Consider the following 19813-nt stretch of genomic DNA (forward strand, 5'->3'; position numbering starts at 1 on the left):
ACAAATGGGAACAACGGGTCGGAAACAGAAGAATTTATTTAGCGGACTGTGTTAGCGCTGCTAGCTGCAGGAATGGGCGGTGACTTAGACTCGGTTTGGGTCACTTCTTGGCGGCGGCGACCCTGGCCCGGTTCAGCTTGTCCATCAGCAGCCGGTCGGAGGCAGAGCATCTGGAGAGGACCGCCCCCATCTCAGCTTCATTCCTTCGCTCAATGGCGGCATCCGCTGCCCCCTCCAGGTCACTGACAGCCAAAGAGGAAGAAGAGTGAGCAGTGGGCAGGGCTCCACTGAATGATGTCATCACAGGTGTGGTCTTACCCCACAGCCAGGTGAGCTTTGACCTTCTGCTCAGGTGTGACCTTGCTGACGTACTTCTTGGCTTCATGCCTGTTGTTGTTCTTCATGCACACCTCCACGAAGGCCTGAGGATAGGCAGGCAGCAAAGAATCAAGGGAAATGCAGTTCACTGTTAAAGGGGGCTGTTAGGGGCAGGGCTTCGCTCACCAGGTAGCCAATAGGAGACTTCTTGCTCTTGGAGAACTTCTCTAGCTCCTCCCACTGCTCCTTCTCAGCCAGAGACTTCAGCTTCAGCCACCAGTACCTAAGCAGGTGAGACAGGAAGTGAGGTAGGAAGTGAGGCACCTTCAAAATAAAATATTTGTCAATCCAGCCAATCACAGCCCGGCCTGCCGTGACACCACACCTTTTGTCTGGCACTCTGAAGTCTCTGTAGAGCTGCTCTGCTTGCTTGTGGAGCCCCAACGACATCAGAGCCTCCATGGTGGCCTGCACAGAAAGTGACATCACTCAGTAACCCCAGGCCTGTCTCTGATTGGTCGCCTGTGTTTACAGATACCTGCAGGGAGAGTCCCAGAAGCCCCGCCCCCTTCTCGTCATCCAGCTTCCTTTGGAACCGAAGGAGACGCATTTCCTCCTCCGTGGCCTGAAGGACAGGAGACATTAGAGACCGTCCAACCTGGTGGACACACCTGGTGGACAAGTGAGACTGTTACCTTGGCAGCAAAGTCGTTCTTGGCCTTGTTGTACTCGTCCACGGCGCTCTGCAACTGCGCCAGCCGACCCTCCAGCCTCTGGACGAAGACAGCAGGGACAGGTGAGGACAAGGACAGCTGTCCACCTACCTGTCCAGGTGAGAGTGGCTCACCTTGTCCCTGTAGCTGGACGTCACGTAGAAGTTGCCGAGCTCCTGGTGGTCGTCGTCCTGGTTGTACAGGTCCTTCAGCGTCTGAGGCTCCTGCAGTTTGCAGAACTGGAGACACGGAGGACACGGTCACTCGTCTCCATGGTAACCAACAGAAAACACCTGCCTGGACTTCGCTTACATTTCTAGGACAGATTTAGTGATTCTGAGAGACTTTTTGGCTTTCAGAAGGCTACGCCTCCCTGTCATGACCTTTGAACTCCAGTATCTCCATAGTGAAGTGGAGGCCAGCAGGTCCAGGTGAGCTCACCTGTCTGTAGAGGCTGAGCGCCACCGGCTGGTTCCTCAGGGTCATGAAGAAATCTCCTCTGTTCATCTCGTTCTTCAGGTACGTCACCACCGTGTAAACTGGAAACACACACACACACATGCACACACAGGTCAGTGTGCTCACCTGGCGGGTGGCTGGGGGTGGAAACTGAGGCTTACCCAGGTCGGTGTCGCCGCTCTCCACGGCTTTACTGAGAGCTAGCTGGCTCCTCTTCATCTTCAGCAGCAGAGGAACCTGCTCTCCGGACCGTGCCTCGAAGTCCAGCAGCTGCAGGCAGAGGAAGGTACCGACACGTTACTACAGACGTGAAGAGGACGCTGAGGTTTGAACCCTACAGAGCAGCGGCAGCAGCAGCAGCGTACCTTGATGGCGAGCTCCGGTCGTCCACATTCATACGCTTTAGCTGCAATGTCCGAGTACGAAACTCCAGGTGAGTCTCCCACCTTGGCGCAGACGGCTCGGGCTATGGCCTCATCGGTCAAGTCCTTCTGCTGCACCTGGACACACACACACAAACAGGTGAGGGGACAGTTGGAGACAGGCGGAGACAGGCAGTGTTACCTTGCAGGACGCCCAGTGCTTCAGGACTCGACTGACTCCCTGGTAGTCTGGGATCTTCAGGTAGCGACAGACCTCGATGGCCAGAGGGTAGAACTGCCGGTAGACCAGCCTGAGGGACAACAGGAGACACTGAGGGGGACGAGCTGGACGGGGGTCAGGTTGGGGATAGGGTGGCCAGATCTGATAGTCTTTCCTGTTTTATCCAGTTTTTTATCCTCTCTGCTGTTTTTTATTTTTAATCAGTTTTAATTAACAGTGGCTAAACCTTAATTAGAAGCAGGTTGTTGTTAGGCAACCAAAGAGCGAGGGAGTTAGTTGATTCCACCAACCTAGCTTAACCTCTTCTTTGCCTACATCCCCCAGAATGCTGTGCAGTTCAGTGAATATTCACCTTATTACAGGTTTTATGATTTTCTGTCACACAGTAAATATTTTTAAAGACTTTTCCTCTAAAAAACACCAAATGTTGTGAAAAGCAGCTCAAGTTTTAACAAAATGCCAACCTGGAAACCAGGAGACTCACCTGTCTATCAGGACCTGAAGGGTCATCTGTTTAAATCTGAGGTCAGAGGTTAAAGAGCATCTCGCATATATCTAATATAAACCATGGAAAAGTTTAATATCCAAAACTAAAGGAAATATGAGCAAAACCTCATTGAAACAAAAACAACATTCAAAACTGATTTTAAAAAAGGAACTTTAGATCCAGAAAGACGTCAGTTTATGGAAAAATCTCGACAGATCAAACAATCTAAATTCTGCTTTTAAAAGAAATTTGAAAATCAAGATGAAGTGAAATGGTGTTGAATAAATATGCAGTGAAATTGAGCCTGTGAACAGCCACGCCCCAGAACTCCATCTCCCATGATGCACCAGGCCAGGATACTGAGTGTGTGTGAGCGGCATTCCCACGCTGCTCTCTCTGACGGCGTTCAGAACCCGCAGCTCCCTGCATGTCGTCACAAACTGATCCGGGCTGAACTCCGTCAGGAAGCACTTCCCGAAGGACGCCGCCTGGTGGAGAGAGGCCGCATCAATCAATCAAGAATAGAACATTTCAGCAGCAGCAGTGAGACCTGTAACGTTACGTTTTGTCGAGTGTCATCATCAATATATGTTTTTTAATGTTTCATTTGTTATGTTTCAGTAGCAGCTCTAACCAGGTTCAGTCTGGATTTAAAGGAACTCGGTGTTTTGGCTGTATTGCAGTTTTCTGGAAGTTTGTTCTGAATGCCGCTTCTCTATGTTCAGCAGATCTTTAATGTATTTTGGTTCCAAGACGTTCAGTGATTTATAAACTAACAGCAGGATTTTAAAGTTCTTCAGGTCACAGAAGGCCGACTTTGGAACCGTCTTTATGTGGCTTTGAAGGTCAAAGGTCAGCCTGATCTCTAGTTTCCAGCTGTAATAATTGAATCTGTGCGCCGATTCTAGATCTATAACTCTAGATTGTTCCTCTTTAGGTAAAAAGATAATAGCTTCAGTTTTGTTTCTGTTCACATGGAGAAACTTTTGGTACATCGACATAATTATCTGTTCTCAGCATCTGAACAGTGATTGGATGGTTCTGTGGTTCTGCCTGTAGTTTTGGTTCTGGTGACCTCACCCTCATCAGGGCCTTCTGGGTGTTGGGGTCGTACTCATGAGCGGCCGCCTCCACACACTGCCGGACGGCGTCTCCCAGGACGTTCTGCTCCTTGATCTCCCTCAGGTACTCGTCCGCCTTCTGACTGGACTTCTGCTCAGACAGGAGGGATCAGAACCGCGGGTCTTGGTCGCCACCAGCAGCACCAGTGTGACCAGTGTGACCAGTATACCTCGTACTCCCGGTGGGCCTCCAGCAGCAGCGCTCCAGGAGCCATGGAGGCGATCTTGAAGATATCTTGGCAGACCAGAGGAACCTCCTGCAGCAGCTCGTGGCTGCTGGAGCCAATGATCCGAACCCCGTCCAGTTCACCCACCAGCACCGACTGGTCCTCCAGGGGGAACCTGGCTCAGGGTCAAGGGTCAACCACACTGACAACCTGCTCTGGGTCCAGTCTGAGCTCAGGTCAAGGATACTGGATGGTGTCGTTACAAGATCCCACCACCAGGAGGAGCCGGTCCCACATCAACACCACCGAGGGCTGCTGGGACCTCGGCCTGCGGCACCTGGACAGGTAGACGGGTTCAGAGGTCAACAGACAGGCAGGTAGACAGGTGCAGAGGTAGAGAGGTCAACTGGTAGACAGGCCCAAAGTGGTCAGGCTGGTGGACAGGTTCAAAGGTCAACGTACCAGACCATCTGTTTGGGCGTCGCTGCCTGTTTGGTGTCCACCTCACTCAGTCTCTCCTGCAAACAGCAGAAATCAGTCAGACCCCAAACAGGTGTGGCCCCGCCCTCCACAAGGCAGCCTGCTCACCTGTAGGTTGGACAAGCCGGTCCACAGGCGCCCCGTCTCGGTGAACAGAGCCAGGTATTTGTAGCTGAAGGAGACTGACATGTGGACGATGCTGCCAGCCTGAGGACTGAGACCTGGAGGATACTGAGGACAGACAGGTGGTGAGACAGGTGAGAGTCCTCAGCTCACCTGTCTGTCTCAGGAGCAGAGGGCCTACCACAGCCGTGCAGGACGTGTTGTCCAGGACGTAGAGTTCAGGTCCACTGGACACCAGGACTTTGGTTTGTCTGTCCTGAGTGAGGACGGCCCAGCAGGATGGCCTGCCCTGGAGACCTGTGGGGACAGAAACAGGTGGGGGACGGGTAGAGGACGCCTGGATGGGCTGTCCTCCAGCCGTCTTTACCTGGGACCTCAGGTAGCCTGCGCAGCTTCAGGTCCTCGATGTTGGTTGCCAAGGTAAAGCGGGAGGAACCCGTTACTATAGCGACGCCTGTTCCATACGGCGAGTGGAACACCTTGGCCTCCAACACCTGACTCTGGACCACTTCCTGTTTGTCACAAAGAGAACCAGTTTACAGGGTCACAAACACACACCTGTCCAAGACCCACCTGTCTCACACCGTTGTCTCTGACTGGACCCACCTGTCCCATGCTAAAATGTCTCTTGAAGGACCCAAACAGGTCGTAGATCAGAACCGTCCCGTCCTCCTGAACACACAGCAGCTCGTCGTTGACGGACCAGCCCAGGTAGACCACCGGACCGCTCTTCCACTGAAAAACAGATGAGACAGGTGAGGGACAGCGCGAGGTCACTCTGGGACGGGTGCTGTGTTGGACTCGTCTCCTTACAGGGAAGTTGGTGATGGACGCTCCGGAGGCGGAGTAGATCTCCAGCTGAGGACGAGTGCTGGGGGAACGTCTGAGCGGCTCTCTGAGCAGAGCTGGGACACAACAACAGGGTTACAACTATTGGGGGAGGGGGGGCTTTCCTAACTCTGATTGTGTCACCATGGTAACAGACTGTGAAGACATGAAGTCTGGTTGGGCTAAGAGGAACCTCACTGTCCACCAGAGTCACTCCATGTCTCTACATAACTGAATAAAGTGACCGAGTCCAGGTAAACCACCAGAACCAGCACCCACCGATTGGGCCTCCATACGGAGCTGCTGCAACCAGACTGTCCCTCAGTCCGTCCCGGAGGCTCCAGAACATCTCATAGAGTTCCGTCTTCCTGCAGAGACAGAACCGGGACAGTTTAACACCAGAACCAGCAGAACCGACCAGACTCTGTTCATTTCTGCTCAGGTTTCAGCTCATTCCAGGTAACCGGGTCTCGGTGTGACAAACAGAACCGGTCAGAAACCGGATCCTGGCAGGCAGACATCCGATGGTTCCTTCGGCTCTAGTCTGGGTCTACAAGAACTCACCTGGAGAGGAGGGGGGACAGGTGTGCTGTGTGGCGGAAGCTAGCTTTAACTTTAGCTTTAGTCATGTGACTAATGTGACCGGCCAAAGCAGTTCTGTAAACAGAGCAGGTTCGGACCCAGCAGGTTCTGACTCAGCTGCAGAGCGGAGCCCCAGGTGTTCCGCGCCAGGTGTGGTGGTACTGACCGGTAGAAGGCGTCTCCCAGCGGGTTCCAGTTAGCGGTGATGAAGGCCATGCTGAGGAGGATGAGAAAGTGGAAGAGGAGGTCCGGGTCCGCACAGAGGAGCTGGTTCTGCCGTGTTACCAGAACCGAACCGCAGGATGAGGCAGGGGTTCGGCAGCACAGACGGGCTGTGGGTCAGCTGACCTGAGCCTCCAGGACGGAGGAGCCACCGTTCTCAGAACCGAATCACTTCCAGATCCGGACCACTTCTATTTCCTTTAAAAGCCTAAACCTAAGCTGGCCTCTGACCCCTGACCTTTCTTTAATCACTTATTACATCCATAAATCAGATGTCTTGTGTTTACTAACTAAAGTTTACTTCTGCGCATGCGCTCACTTTTTTTTCCCCAAGAACTTTATTTAACAAACAGGAAGTAGACAGAAGACAAACTCAATAGAAACAAACAGGAGATAAAAACAAACTATTAGATATGCGTTGTTTCTGACGTTGATTTTATGTCTAGATAAGAAAAAGAGAAACATAAAATGTCTTATCAAATTCAATTTATGAATATTTGTATTTAGCCAGAATTATTACATTTATTATAAAAATATTATAAACATTAGAGAAGAGGGGTGTGACAGTTTTACAGACAAATTATTCTAAGAAAAACAGTGATAGGAAACTTAAATCAGCTGTTTTTCCTCTGAACTCTGGTTATAAAAGAATGATCCCTGTGTTTTAGTTTAACAGAACCAGGAGAGTTTCTGAGTCAGTGGAACCAGGACACACAGAGGAACTTTAATTAGGCCGTTTTTTCTCAGGACTCTGGTTATTGAAGAATATATCTGTGTTTTAGTTTAACAGAACCATAAACAGAACCAGTTCTGGATCAGTGGAACCGGGCCGGCTTTCCTCTGGACTCTGGAGTTCCAGCTCGAATACAATGGGAGGAAAGCTGCAGTTTTCCTTCCAGATGACTTCATCTGAAAAACATGGGCGAGCGAGAGACACTGGCGCTCAGTGGCTCTCTCTCCTGCCCCATCTCCATGGTAACTGCCCCCTCCCCCTGGGTGTGGTAGAGAGACTGAGCTCCAGGCTGAAGGCAGAGAGAGAGTTTAACCCTTTGAGGGCCAATAGAACTGAAACCTGTTGCTGTCAGATAGTTCTGGTTGTGAGTTCTGGTCCAGTTGTCCGGTCCAGACGTCCCTGTGGGTGAATGGTGTGTGAACAGAGCTGGTGTCCACAGTGTGTCTCCAGTCGGTCCCGGCTGCAGCAGGGAAGGGGTTAAAGGTGTGGACGTTTCAACAGAGGGAAGTTATCTGGAAAGTTTCCCTCCCAGCAGCCAATCAGAGCGTAGCTCTCTAACTGCAGGCGAACAGAGTTTGGGTGTTTTCTCCACTGCAGGAGACTCTGCTTACTCCTCCGTCGACATGGTGACCACCGAGTCCCACCAGAACCAGGACCTGATGGTCCCCGCCGACGCCCCGGACCTGAACCTCAACCTGGACTCGCAGGGTGAGGAGCAGGCCTCTGGTTCTGCTGCCTTTGATCCGGAGAAGCTGGGTCAGGGTCCAGTCAACGCCATCACGGTTCTGACTCTGCTCGACAAGCTGGTCAACATGCTGGACGCTGTGCAGGACAACCAGAACAAGATGGAGGTGAGTGGACGGGTTCAGGGTCCAGAGTCCAGTTAGAACAGCTGATTAAACCGGAACCAGACCAGAAGGTGGAGGAACATCTGGGCCAGACCCGGGCTGTGGTTCCGCTCCATGTTCTGACACACCCTAAGAGCGCTCCTCAGAGTTCCTCCTCAGGAATGTGGATCCCACTTCCTGTTGGTGCGGAACCGAGGTAAGACGTCACATCCTTCCAGGTGTGTTTACCGGTACCACGTCAGGAACGGACTGGATCTTCTGCAGAACCGCAGCTGTCAACAAGTCTCTGATGACTGAGAGGGTTTTGTCTGTACTCTGGGCTCTGGGGTGACCTGTGATCCGGTTCTGGGTGTGTTTCAGATGCACCAGGTCCAGATGGAGGGCGTGGTCAGAGGGATCCAGGCGGACATGACCCGGCTGTCCAAGAGTCACAGCCACACGTCCAACACCGTCAGCAAGCTGCTGGATAAGAGCCGCAAGTTGTCCGTGACCATGAAGGAGGTCAGTGAACACACCAGCACACCTGCAGCACCTGGCGGACCGTCCTCCATGTCCTCCATGTTCTCCATGTTGTGTGTCTGCAGGTCCGGGAGAGGATGGAGCGTCAGGGTGCCCAGGTGAGGAAGCTGGAGGCGAACCATGCCCACCTGATCAGCAGGAACAACTTCAAGGTGCTCATTTTCCAGGTAGGTGCGAAGTCACCAGATGCATGCTGGGAAATGTGGTCCCAAAGAGGGCTGCCTGGCTGTTCTTCAGCCACTAACCTTATTTGGATATGTGCTGATGTGGGAGCCAACCTGGAAAATCTTCAGAGGGGGCTGTGGTTGTTATGGTAACAGAGTTGTTATGGGCTGAAACCACAACCTGCTGGTCCAGCTCTGTGGCTGAAGGTCAACTCATCTCCTTCTGCCTCCTGTCAGCAACATGCAACATTCCCAGAACATTTCTCAGAACATTAGAACATTCCTCCAATCCTCCCAGAACATTCCAGCACCCAGCTTCAGTTATTACAGGTAGAAACTAATAATCAAGCCCAAAATCTGATAAGAACTTTCAGAAACACATAAAGACAGTTCCAAAGTCAGCCTTCTGTCACCTGACATCGTTGTGTTTATGATGTTTTTAATGTTTTCCTGATGGAAAGCACTTTGAACTGCCATGCTCTGTTGAAATTGGCAGCAAAAGTAAACCTGATTGATTGATTGATTCCTGAAATTCTTCCAAAACATTCCCAGCATTCCTCTGTCTCTGGGTCCATATGCGTATTGTGGTTTCCTTGTGTCTCCCTGTTACTGTGTCTGTCCATCCAGTCCACACCTTCTAGGTGGGTCCGGTTTAGACGCGGTGCCTTGCTCTGTTGCAGGAGGAAAACGAGATCCCGACCGATGTTTTTGTGAAGGAGCCTCCTCCGTTTCCTCGAGATGAGATCCTGGAGGAAGGCGAGCCGTCTGTTCCGGGTGTCAGCGACGGCAGGCAAGACGGGGGCTTCCAGACCATCGACCTGTCGTCTGACGAAGATGTTGGCCTGGAAGCCGACATGGATGAAGAGGAGCCGTGGCCTCAGGATCTGGACAGCATGGAGAAGTCCACAGCGGATAAACTGAAACGGTCCAGCCTGAAGAAGGTAGGAACCACAGGAAGCAGACCTCCAGGTGTTGGATCAGTCAGACAGACAATATTGTCTCTGCCTCTCTGCAGGTAGACAGCCTGAAGAAAGCCTTCTCCAGACACAACATCGAGAAGAAGATGAACAAGATTGGGACAAAGATCGTTTCAGCAGAACAACGGGAGAAGATCAAGCAGAGAACTGCCAGCCTGAAGGTTTCCCCTCTGACCTTTGGCATCAAGAAGGTACAGAGACTCGTGCTGGTCACCTGACCATCAGGCAGTCTTTGAAAGTCTCAGTTCAGACTAAAGATGTTCTTGTGTCCTTCAGTCTCGCAGAAGCTCAGACTCCCAGCCTCCGGAGTCCCTCACCGCTGAGGCCGACATCCAGCTGCCTTCACCAGGCACCGCTGAGCTGGAGCTCCCCTTCACCGAGGTCCACGCCCAGCTGGCCCCTAATGACCAGCAGGAGGCGCTCCAGGACCAGGTGGAAGCGGTAGTGGAGGTCAGGGAGGAAGTGGAGAAGGAGCTGGAGATTGTGGAGGAAGTGAGGGAGGAGGTGAGGGAGGGTTCACTTGTGGTGGAGGCTGATGTGTCGGTGGTCTCTGAGGGACTCAGTGAGGCATACGCTCTGTCCTCCACCCTCCCTCAGGAGGAAGGAGCAGAGGAGAAGGAGGAGGAGGAGTCCTAAGCAGAACATGAGCGTTAGATCAGACCAGTCAGAGTTTCCAGACCTTTCTAAAGGAACTCCTCTCAGTTCAAACCAAGAACAACCAAAAGGTATTCTGCTTTATTCATCAAACTTTCCATTAAATGTCAGCAATCACATTCTCCCAAAAGTTTTCCAACCTTCTCCTCTGATAAACCTCGGGCCTCTCAGAAATCAAACCACCATCAAAGGGCAGAACATGCTGCTCCTTTAGGTCTAAAGGTCAGATTTATTTGATCATAGATGATCGGACCCTGATGAACCCTGATGTTCTGACAGGTTTGAAGTTTACATGATGAAAATCATCTTGAATTCTTCTCATTTGAAACCTGATGGCTACATGTTGGGATCCATGGTTCCTATCAGTGTCTGGACTTCAGCCGTTCTTCTCCATTTTACCATTTTATTTAATTTCCATCAGAAAAACATGAGAAATGTTGGGTCCAACCTGATCAAGGAGCTTCTGGATCTTGAAATGAGGGGACCGTCAGGGCAAACTGGGCTCAGGATCCTCCAGGGTTACCGTCCTCCCTAAGAGCAGACGCTGAATCTGCAGGTTCCTGAGCGAATCCATCCAGTAGGTTTTAATTAAACCCTGTTGGAATCAAATTCTAATGGGTTTCCATTAGTGGCCCTTGTTTTATATTTTCCCAACCAGGGTCTTTTAAATGTGTCCTGACAACTGAACCCCCTCTCTTTGAGGTTCTTCTGATGATCTCCAGTCATCCCTCTGACCAGGTCTCATTCATTGCTCTATGATGTTGCTAAGGGAACACCCTCTGCGGTTGATCCAAGTTTTTTTTTAATGTTTTGACATTCCATGGGTTTTTCTCTGTATTCCTTGTATTTCTCTAGAAGTTTCCACTACATTCTGTCGCAGCTCCTAAAAATCTCTGCCAGACTTTCAGCAACGTTCCAGCGTCTCCCCATTGTTCTCCTAATGTTCTTCGCCTGACCATTGAGTAGTCTTCCCTCCTTCTCATGTTCCACCAGTGTTTGTTTTCTGAATACAGAAGTCCTGCTTTAGATTCATCATGTTCCTGGTTTTCCATTCACCAGCTGTCAGTGGTTCTGTTGATATTCTACCAAACGTTCTCTGATCATCTCAGTGTTCCTGAACTCCAGACGGGCTGTCACACATTATTGATAACATTATTGATGATTTGCGATTCCAACTGATTGATTGATCTAAAATGCTTAATTTCTTTTTTTTTTTTTTTTGTTCTGCCAAAGATTATTTCCTTCTGCATGTCGTCTCTGGTGTTGATGGAACATTTCTTGTCCTAAAGTCTCCAGACTGTCTGAATTGTGGTTTATGTCTTTAGTTATGAGCTCAGTGTAATACAGGCTCCTCTGCTTTGCCTCTCTGAAGCCACCTGCTGATAGATTGTTGTAAATATTGTTACACTTTTTCTGTTCTTTGCTATAAAAGTTTTAACTCTGTAGGTCAGAGGACACGCTTTCCTCACCAGATAATAAACCTGATGGTGCTTTTCACTTTGTCATTGCTTGTATAAATTCTTTTTTCCCACAAAACTCTGTAGTCAATAAACTATCACACACATGCACACACACACACGAGTGTTTCCTGTCTCTGATGTTCTGGAACCAAAAGGGCTGAATAAATGTTGTTGGAATCAGAGGAACATCTATGATCAGCCAGGTAGATCTGAGAGTCTAACATAGGTTAGACTCTCAGATCTACCTGGCTGATCATAGATGTTCAGGTAGTCTAACACTAAAACCAGAGTTAGATACTCTAACTCTGGTTTTAGTGTTAGACTACCTGTCTTTGGATCACGGCCCTCCTGTGGGAGGGACAGGAAGTGGGGTGGTCTTTGCAGCAGCCAATGACAGAACAGGGTTGGTGAAATCAAACAAAGACCAATCAGAGTGTGCGGGATGGTCCAGAGTTGGGTCCAGTCTCTGCACAGTAAGATCAGATGGTCCAACTGAACTGAAGTATTTATGCAGCATTCACAGTGTAGTACTGAGTATTTCCTGTGAAGTTCGCAGTGTGATACTGGTACCATGGACTCTGAAGCTCCCCCCATGCTCTCTCTCGTCTCTGTGTTGTCTCTGCTGGGCTGTAGCCTCCAGCTGTTGGTGGCTGCCCTACTCACACACAGGTATGGTGGGCGGAGCTCCAAGACGGACTGGTGGATCCTGCTGTGGCTGTTCTATGATGTCATCGTCCACCTGACGCTGGTAGGAGGAGTTTCTTCTTGTTTAGCCACTCTGCTGTTAGCTCTGAGTGTCTTCTTCACCACTTCAGGAACTGACCTTTGAACTGTCTAAGTATTGTGCTCTTGTATTGTGTTTACCATTCTTTGGGTTCTCTTCCACTGACGACCCAGTTTTATAGGTTTCTGTACTGCTTTTAAAGATTTCACTGTTTTCCAGATATTTCGGGTTCATTCACACCAAACCCGGTTTAGTCCACTTTAATCCATCTCCAGTCCATTTGCCTAGAAAGTCTGGTTCATTTGGGGAGTGGGGGGTGGGATGCATAATCAAACTCTGGTCCTCCAAACTTTGGTCTACGTTCAGTTGAAAATGTCTATGTGAACGGAAGTAGACTACAGTGCAGGGTATTATGGGTAAATAAAACCAAAACAAATGTGTTAGCCTAGCGCTAGTGGGAGAAAATCGTGTGGTTTTTAGCCAAAGACAAAAGAAAAATCCTCCAACCACTAAAATCTGACACAAATACATTTTTGTATCCATTTGGTGAAGAAGGAAGTTGCACTCATGTCTTCTTCAGAAGTTTCTGTGTTGGTCCCTTTAGTCGTTCTTGGTGCAGCACCCCCACAGGCCAGGAGGTGCCACATTGTTTACCTGGACAGAAACATCTGGACTGAACATCAAATATTGAAACAGCATCTCCTTTGTGGGCTCCTTTGTTCTGGCTGACTGTCCCTTTTGTCCTCAGGAGGGTCCGTTTGTTTACATGTCTCTGGTTGGGACAGTGGAGACATCTGAAGGTCCTCTGGCTGAACTCTGTGAGTTTTGTCTTGTACTGCTTTGTATTTCTGTGTCATACTGTAACTCACACATACCAGTAAAGAGTCTCCTTAATGTTTCTAAACTTCACCCATCAACCAATCAGAGAACTGCCTCTGACCTCAATCCAGACATAAACATTGAAGGCCCTTCATCACCCTCTGTCTTACTTTACAGTACCAATTTCCAGAGATGGAAGAGTTCTCGTGGAGTACTATTTTACTTTTAAATATGTTTTTCAGTCTTTCAACATACCTGAAGGTTTTGATGCATGGTTGAACGTGTCAGCTCTGATCTGGATAAAATACCTGTCAATCTGTAGGGAAGGAGTACGGTAAAGCAGACAGTCGCTGGTTGGTTTCTGATCCAAACATCGTCTCCTTGGAGATTCTGACGGTGGTCCTGGACTCTCTGCTAGCTCTGCTGCTGATCCATGCAGTGCTCAATGACAAGTACTACAGGTAATGCTACAGTTTCAATAAAGTAGAAGATGCACTACCCGTACAGCCCCGGTATTACATGTTAGGTATAGAATCAAAGTACTGCAGAGTATGCTAATTAAGTACACTATTGCAGTACATGCAGTGTTGCTAAAACCTGTTAGACTGGTTTTTATTCTTTGGTTTTTAAATCAAACTGAGCCCTGAAACATTTTATTGTATTTTACCGCATTTACATCTCTTCTGTTTACTTTGTCTTTTTCATTCAGTTTTTTATTTTTTAGTGCTTCATGTGGTCAAATGTGGGTCAACCAGATCTTAAATGGGCCATTAAATCAGTCTGATTCTGATGAAACTGCCACATAATGAGCTGTATCAGGTCGTAGTGATGGACATGTACTGATGGTGAAACGTATTTCAGACACTTCCTGCAGATCACTCTGAGTGTGTGCGAGCTGTACGGCGGCTGGATGACCTTCTGTCCTGATTGGCTGCTGGGCAGTCCTCACCTGGACACGTCCAACCCACTCTACCTGTGGGTCTACTTGGTCTTCTTTAACGGACTCTGGGTCCTGGTCCCGGTTCTGCTGCTGGTCCAGTCCTGGTTGTGTCTCCAGGGTCTTCATGCAGTCAAAGAAGACAGAGCGTCGGCCCAGAGGAAGAAGCTGTAGACGCTGTCAGTGAACTAGTGATCGGGAACCTTTCACTGTTGAGCTCATTGTTTTCAGGCTGGTGACAGAAATGATTTTGTAGCAGGAAGGAACCAATCATATAGCTGGATCATCACTAAAACTTTTATTAATCTCTATAAATAAAATCTTGAGTTTAAACATGTCTCCTGTAGATGTGGATCTCCTTTCCCGCTCCTCTCAGCTCCTCTTGATCAGTTTGTTGACCTTCAGGAAGGCCTGTTGCAGACCCAGCCCCTTGGTGGCGCTGCAGGCCTGGATCTCCCACTCTCTGTCTGTGTAACTGTTCAGGTTCAACTTGTTGGACACCTGAGGAGAAGATTAGACGCTTTATTTTCATGGTCTACAGTGTATCCAGGCAGTGACTAACACACCACTACAATCAGGTCTACCCTTCACTTTGTTGCTTGTTAAATTTGACCTTCAGTCCATTTGTTGTCCTATGATGTTGACTTAAAAGAACAGAGTTCTGGCAGAACCTCCAATATGAAATCAAGCCTATTCTATTTTGTCAAAGAAATGACTTTGATGTCTAGAGAAGATGTGAAGAACCCAAAGATCCAACATGGTGTTTCCTTATATAGTTCTTGTTCTCTAATGGGACCGCAAATGGCTCTAGCCTCACGGATGCTCCCAGTGAACCATGAGGTTCCTACATCCTACATAACTAACAAGGTAAGGCTGACCATAGAAGGGATCTGAACTGATTCTTTCTCTCATTGACCAATGTGTTACATCAAGCTTCCTTCTGTCGCCACCTGCTGGTCAGTTCAAGGTAGCGCTGCAGGCCAATCTGCTGAGTTTTCTTAGAGGTTTCGTTAATTTGAACAATAAACTGAACTTGATTCATTGTTGATTGGGACATATATGACTGACTTGAATCTGTCTGCCTGATTTATCCTCTTAGTTCTGTTGATCTGTTTATTGGTCTGCACCGTCTGAAGTGTCCCTACCTCCCGTATGGTCATGCTGTTGGGCAGATCCTTCTTGTTGGCCAAAACCATCAGAGGAACTCCTCGCAGCCTCTCATCGCTGAGGATGCCCTTCAGAGCCATCTGCGCCTCTGGAATGCGAGCCGCGTCGGTGCTGTCCACCACGAACACCAACGCCTTGCACTCGTCCAGGTAGTACCTGCAGGACATCCGTTATCCCTTTGGCTGGTTGCTAGGGTGACACACCTGCTGGGTGTCGCTTACTCACTTCCAGTTGGGTCTCATGCTCTTCTGTCCACCAATGTCCCACAACGTCAGAGATGACTGCTTGTTCAGCTCCAGTGTTCCCACGTTGAAGCCCACAGTCGGCGAGGTGTTGACTGCCTGAGAAGGTAAACAATTTCATGAGAACACCTGAGGGCTGATGACCCTCACGATGTTGTGAGACTCACCTGTCCCTTCAGGATATGGGCCAACAGGGTGGACTTCCCCGCAGAGTCCAGACCCATGATCAACACCTGGACAGAGGAGGACAGGCTTCAGGTTAACACTCTGCTGGTTCTGGTGCTGAAGTCTTCCAGTCTGGATCCCAGAGGAGATTTAGGCCAGAACCAGAACCGAACCAGAGGAGTTCCACCTATCAGGATCATGAGATGGTTTATCAAATGGAAAAAAAGGAGAACTTTAGCAGTTACTACAAACTATCAGGGCTGGACAATGAGTCAATAACAATAAATATCACAATAGACGTCATATCCAGAACCGCACAGCATTCTGGACGATGTAGGCAGTGGAAAGATTAAAGCTACTCAACCTTTCAAGGCTAGCTAAGCTATGCTGGTAACATCATCAACAACAACAAAAAAATACTCTGTTGAATGTTTTCTTTGTTGGTACAGAAAATGTTTTTAGTCGATTCTCTGCAATGACTAAAAGAATTTAAGTGAAAAACCTTTGGTGTATTCAGCCAAGTCTGGTTATGAGTAGACAGTGACTGGATGTTTGTGATCTTATCTACTAGGATATTAAAATGAAAGCAGAAAAGAAAAACAAAACATGACTAATAAAATAAAACACTATGTACAAAGCCACAGTTAAGAAGATATAAATTAGTCATTAGAAACCCGCCCTTCAAAAATAATACTGTTTTTCTGCTTCAGTTTGTTTGTGGTCAATGAACCGCGCAAAATTACTTCAAGGGCCACAAATGGCCCCTGGGCCACACTTTGAGCACCTGTGGTCTAAAAGGTCTTTAGGATGAGTTTGTGGTTTGATAGGAACCATGTGGACCATCGAACTCCCTGAAAACCTGAGATGTTCAGAACCTGTGGGTTCCTTTAAATCAGAACTGGAAACATTTCTGGGTCACAGCAGCTCTGGATCAGAACCGGACGAGCAAATGTTCAAAACGTTTGATTCTTTCAGGCCTTATTTTCTTCTTCTGGTCTTCTCTTTGACATCTTGTAAGGGACGAATGTCCATCTGTCTGGACCACCTGATGGAGCAGATCCAGACGTTCTGGTCCTCCTGAAGGAGCGGGCCCAGAGGTTCTGGTCCACCTGATGGAGAGGATCCAGAGGTTCTGGTCCTCCTGATTGAGAGGATCCAGAGGTTCTGGTTCTCCTGATGGAGGGGATCCAGAGGTTCTGGACAGACAGTAAGTCCTCCAGGTATGTGGACTTGTCCCAGAGCTTTGAGGTATTCCTAACTCCTGATCCAGACCAGCAGAGGTGAGTTTACTGGATCCATCCGGTTTATCAAACCATCTCCATTTAATGAAACTGGTTCTGGTCCAGCTGATCCAGATGAAGGAGAGAACCGGATCCAATAATCAACCAAAGAGAGGAAAATAAGGGACTCACCTGAGGGCAGGCGGAGCTGCCCTGACCCATCGCTCTGAAGCTCTAGAATCGGTCTGACTGGATCTCTGACGGCCCTCAGGCATACCTGACCCTCTCTGATTATCAGCCTATAGCAGCCCTCGTGGCTCCCCATGTGACCAATAGGTAGGTCTGACTGCATTCCTGTTCAGACACACCCGGCCTGCTAAGGAGCAACAGGTGAGAGCGGCTGAGCAGGAAGTCATGTGACCATGTTGATGATAAATATGGAAATCAGGCAGTCAAAGAAAACCTGTTTGCCCAAAGTGCATCACTGCTGCTTCTTTAATAATCATTACATGCAAAGTGGAAGCGTATACCTCATAACATTTAAGCAATATTTGCTTCGCAGTCTTCTCAGGCAGTTCTTCCTTCCACTTAATTTCCCATTGAGTTGGATACTGAGATTGGCCTCCCTCTACACTCGTTTTGTGTGGAGGGTTTAAATAATTTTAATGGGTTTTATGTGATATTATAAACTTATTAGTTTTATTCTCTCTGGAGCCACCAGATTGTCTCGGATATAACTGAAACATGCTGTAATTTATGGAAGACCCTGCTGAACCCCTGAAGGAGGAGGAGCAGAATCCGCTGAGGAGGAGTCCGAACACCGGCTATAAATCCTCCTCCCTCCTCCTCCTCCTTCCTTCTTCCTCCGGCTGCTCCTTCCTCCTTCTTCTCTGGTTCTTCAGCTCCACCATGGGCTTCGGTGACCTGAAATCAGCCTCCGGACTCAAAGTCCTCAACGACTTCCTGTCGGACCGCAGCTACATCGAAGGGTGAGTCCAGCAGAACCCGGCAGAACCTCCCGGTAGAAGCTCCTGCAGGGTTTAGCGAGGCCGCCGCCATCTTGGCTCAGCTCGTGGCTAACAGTTAGCATCAGGTCCGGCGATAAATTAAGCTACACTAGAGCTCCATGAAGCCGGAAGTGTTCATGGTTTTATATAAACATATGAAAGCTGATGGTAGATTAATGGACTTCATAGTTTAGATCAACATATTTGGTTTATTTGGGTTTAATGTGGCGCACTGTACTGTCACATGGTGCCTACAGCCTCTCTGCGGCTGCGCAGTGGCTGCTGTAGGTTCTGGAAGCTCATGCTGGACCTAAAGTCTGTTCTAAACTCGGAACCAGAGACATTAGAAACTAGCTTAGGAGTTTTAATATGACTGAGACTACAAATCGGGTCTAGGTCTAGCATCTAAACCTGGTCTGGTCAGGCAGGATTCTGGTTCTGGTCCATTCATCCTCTCCAGTCCAGGTTAACCGAGCCCAAGTGGTCAGGTTTTAGGTCTAGACCCCAATAACGTGGGGAAATGCACCTTTAGAGATCAACTGAGTCATCTGTAACCATGGTAACCCTGTCCTCCACAGGTTTGTCCCCTCTCAGGCTGATGTGGCCGTCTTCGATGTCCTCTCAACCCCGCCCCCAGCAGACCTGTGCCACGCCCTGCGGTGGTACAACCACATCAAGTCGTACCAGAGCCAGAAGAACAGGTGAGCCCGCCACCATCGTCATCATCCTCCTCGGGTCAGAGTGCACAGGTGTGACCAACGCTTCCTGGCTGTCAGCCTCCCAGGTGTGAAGAGACCTCTGGGGCAGTACGGCCCTCCGGGAGTGGCCGACGCTACCTCAGGCTCTGCCCCCGCCGCCGCCAAAGACGACGACGATGACGACGACATCGACCTGTTTGGTTCCGATGAGGAGGTGAGGACGTCATGATGTCACGGTGAGCTCACAGGTGAGCTCAGGTGTGGTGTTAAACCCTGGTCTTTGTCTGTCAGGAAGACACAGAGGCGACCAAGCTGAAGGAGCAGCGCTTGGCCGAGTACGCCGCCAAGAAAGCAAAAAGTACGTCACTCAACCAATCACAGGACACCTCACCTATCACATGACTGCCCTAGAGTCAAGGTACCATACACGTGGCTCTGGATGATGAGTAACCAATCACCATCTTTCGGCTGACTGCCTGATGGACAGCTGTTTCACCTGACGAGTCTCCACCAATCAGAGAGCAGCATGGTGGGGTTTCCTTGGCAACTGACTTCTACGTCTGTCTCCTACTAGAGCCCGCCCTCATCGCTAAATCGTCGCTCCTACTGGACGTGAAGCCATGGGACGATGAGACGGACATGGCCAAGCTGGAGGAGTGTGTCCGCAGCATCGAGATGGACGGGCTGGTATGGGGACAATGTAAGAGGACCGCACACAGTACTGGGACCAGTACCTCCAACACAGTACCACACAGTACCCCAGACTAGGTGTAGCTACTCTGCACAGCTGATGATCCATTTCACCATCTTTCGGCTGAAGACTGATGGACACTCTTTGATCTGACCGCTGCAGAAACTGATCACATTCTTCCATTAAACGTTTAATTTTAATGTTTTCATTAAACAATTTTACTGACTGGTAATAACCAACCCTTGATGTGATCTGTGCAGCTAAGCTGGTCCCAGTGGGCTACGGTATCAAGAAGCTCCAGATCAGCTGCGTGGTGGAGGACGACAAGGTGAGATGCTTAAAGCGCGTCTCCTGGTTGGTTCTGAGTGTCTGCCAGGGGTCTGACTGAGTGTTTCTTGTTGCAGGTGGGCACTGACATCCTGGAGGAGAAGATCACAGCCTTCGAGGACTTTGTGCAGTCCATGGATGTAGCAGCTTTCAATAAGATCTGAGTTAATCATGTTTAATAAAAAGCACTTGGCATAAAACAAACGGCTGTTGAGTTTTTAATCTCAGGGGATATGTTTAGTCCAGCTTTAAAGTTAAAACGGTGATAGTTGAAACGCTTACATTTATAAAACCTGATTTTCTCCAGTTTAATCTGAATGATGAGGTGAATTTATCACCTTAAAATCGGGTGTATGAG

At 49.0% G+C, this 19813-nt stretch overlaps 5 protein-coding genes across 5 annotated transcripts; 3 read left to right on the plus strand and 2 right to left on the minus strand.

The window, feature by feature from the left end:
• Window positions 1-18: 18 nt before the first annotated feature.
• vps16 (VPS16 core subunit of CORVET and HOPS complexes) lies at window positions 19-6440 on the minus strand. Its single transcript, XM_008436189.3, has 24 exons — window positions 6048-6440; window positions 5579-5667; window positions 5285-5376; window positions 5078-5206; window positions 4839-4983; window positions 4653-4768; window positions 4457-4579; window positions 4331-4386; window positions 4116-4205; window positions 3872-4043; window positions 3661-3792; window positions 2941-3068; window positions 2578-2613; window positions 2055-2163; window positions 1856-1990; window positions 1652-1760; window positions 1473-1570; window positions 1166-1270; window positions 1014-1091; window positions 857-943; window positions 704-786; window positions 505-601; window positions 319-422; window positions 19-242 (listed from the first exon to the last, which is right to left on the minus strand). The coding sequence occupies exons 1-24, from the start codon at window positions 6095-6097 to the stop codon at window positions 101-103; spliced, it is 2505 nt and encodes an 834-aa protein (XP_008434411.2). The 5' UTR covers window positions 6098-6440; the 3' UTR covers window positions 19-100.
• Window positions 6441-7140: 700 nt separating this feature from the next.
• cavin2b (caveolae associated protein 2b) lies at window positions 7141-11495 on the plus strand. Its single transcript, XM_008436201.3, has 6 exons — window positions 7141-7687; window positions 8045-8185; window positions 8269-8370; window positions 9048-9308; window positions 9383-9535; window positions 9621-11495. Exons 1-6 carry the CDS (start codon window positions 7460-7462, stop codon window positions 9978-9980), a joined length of 1245 nt encoding a protein of 414 aa, XP_008434423.1. The 5' UTR covers window positions 7141-7459; the 3' UTR covers window positions 9981-11495.
• Window positions 11496-11665: 170 nt separating this feature from the next.
• On the plus strand, window positions 11666-14275 carry ebpl (EBP like). Its single transcript, XM_008436231.3, has 4 exons — window positions 11666-12206; window positions 12931-13000; window positions 13324-13462; window positions 13863-14275. Exons 1-4 carry the CDS (start codon window positions 12030-12032, stop codon window positions 14110-14112), a joined length of 636 nt encoding a protein of 211 aa, XP_008434453.1. The 5' UTR covers window positions 11666-12029; the 3' UTR covers window positions 14113-14275.
• On the minus strand, window positions 14218-17055 carry arl11 (ADP-ribosylation factor-like 11). The gene is made up of 5 exons (XM_008436212.3): window positions 16925-17055; window positions 15515-15580; window positions 15331-15446; window positions 15084-15261; window positions 14218-14439 (listed from the first exon to the last, which is right to left on the minus strand). Exons 1-5 carry the CDS (start codon window positions 16952-16954, stop codon window positions 14311-14313), a joined length of 519 nt encoding a protein of 172 aa, XP_008434434.1. The 5' UTR covers window positions 16955-17055; the 3' UTR covers window positions 14218-14310.
• A 418-nt stretch (window positions 17056-17473) lies between these two features.
• On the plus strand, window positions 17474-19659 carry eef1b2 (eukaryotic translation elongation factor 1 beta 2). The gene is made up of 7 exons (XM_008436287.3): window positions 17474-17721; window positions 18318-18440; window positions 18516-18651; window positions 18729-18795; window positions 19012-19137; window positions 19389-19456; window positions 19533-19659. The coding sequence occupies exons 1-7, from the start codon at window positions 17489-17491 to the stop codon at window positions 19617-19619; spliced, it is 840 nt and encodes a 279-aa protein (XP_008434509.1). The 5' UTR covers window positions 17474-17488; the 3' UTR covers window positions 19620-19659.
• Window positions 19660-19813: the final 154 nt, after the last annotated feature.

This window comes from Poecilia reticulata, chromosome 2, assembly GCF_904066995.2.
Source record: "Poecilia reticulata chromosome 2, P_reticulata-male-v2, whole genome shotgun sequence".
NCBI classification, from domain to species: domain Eukaryota; kingdom Metazoa; phylum Chordata; class Actinopteri; order Cyprinodontiformes; family Poeciliidae; genus Poecilia; species Poecilia reticulata.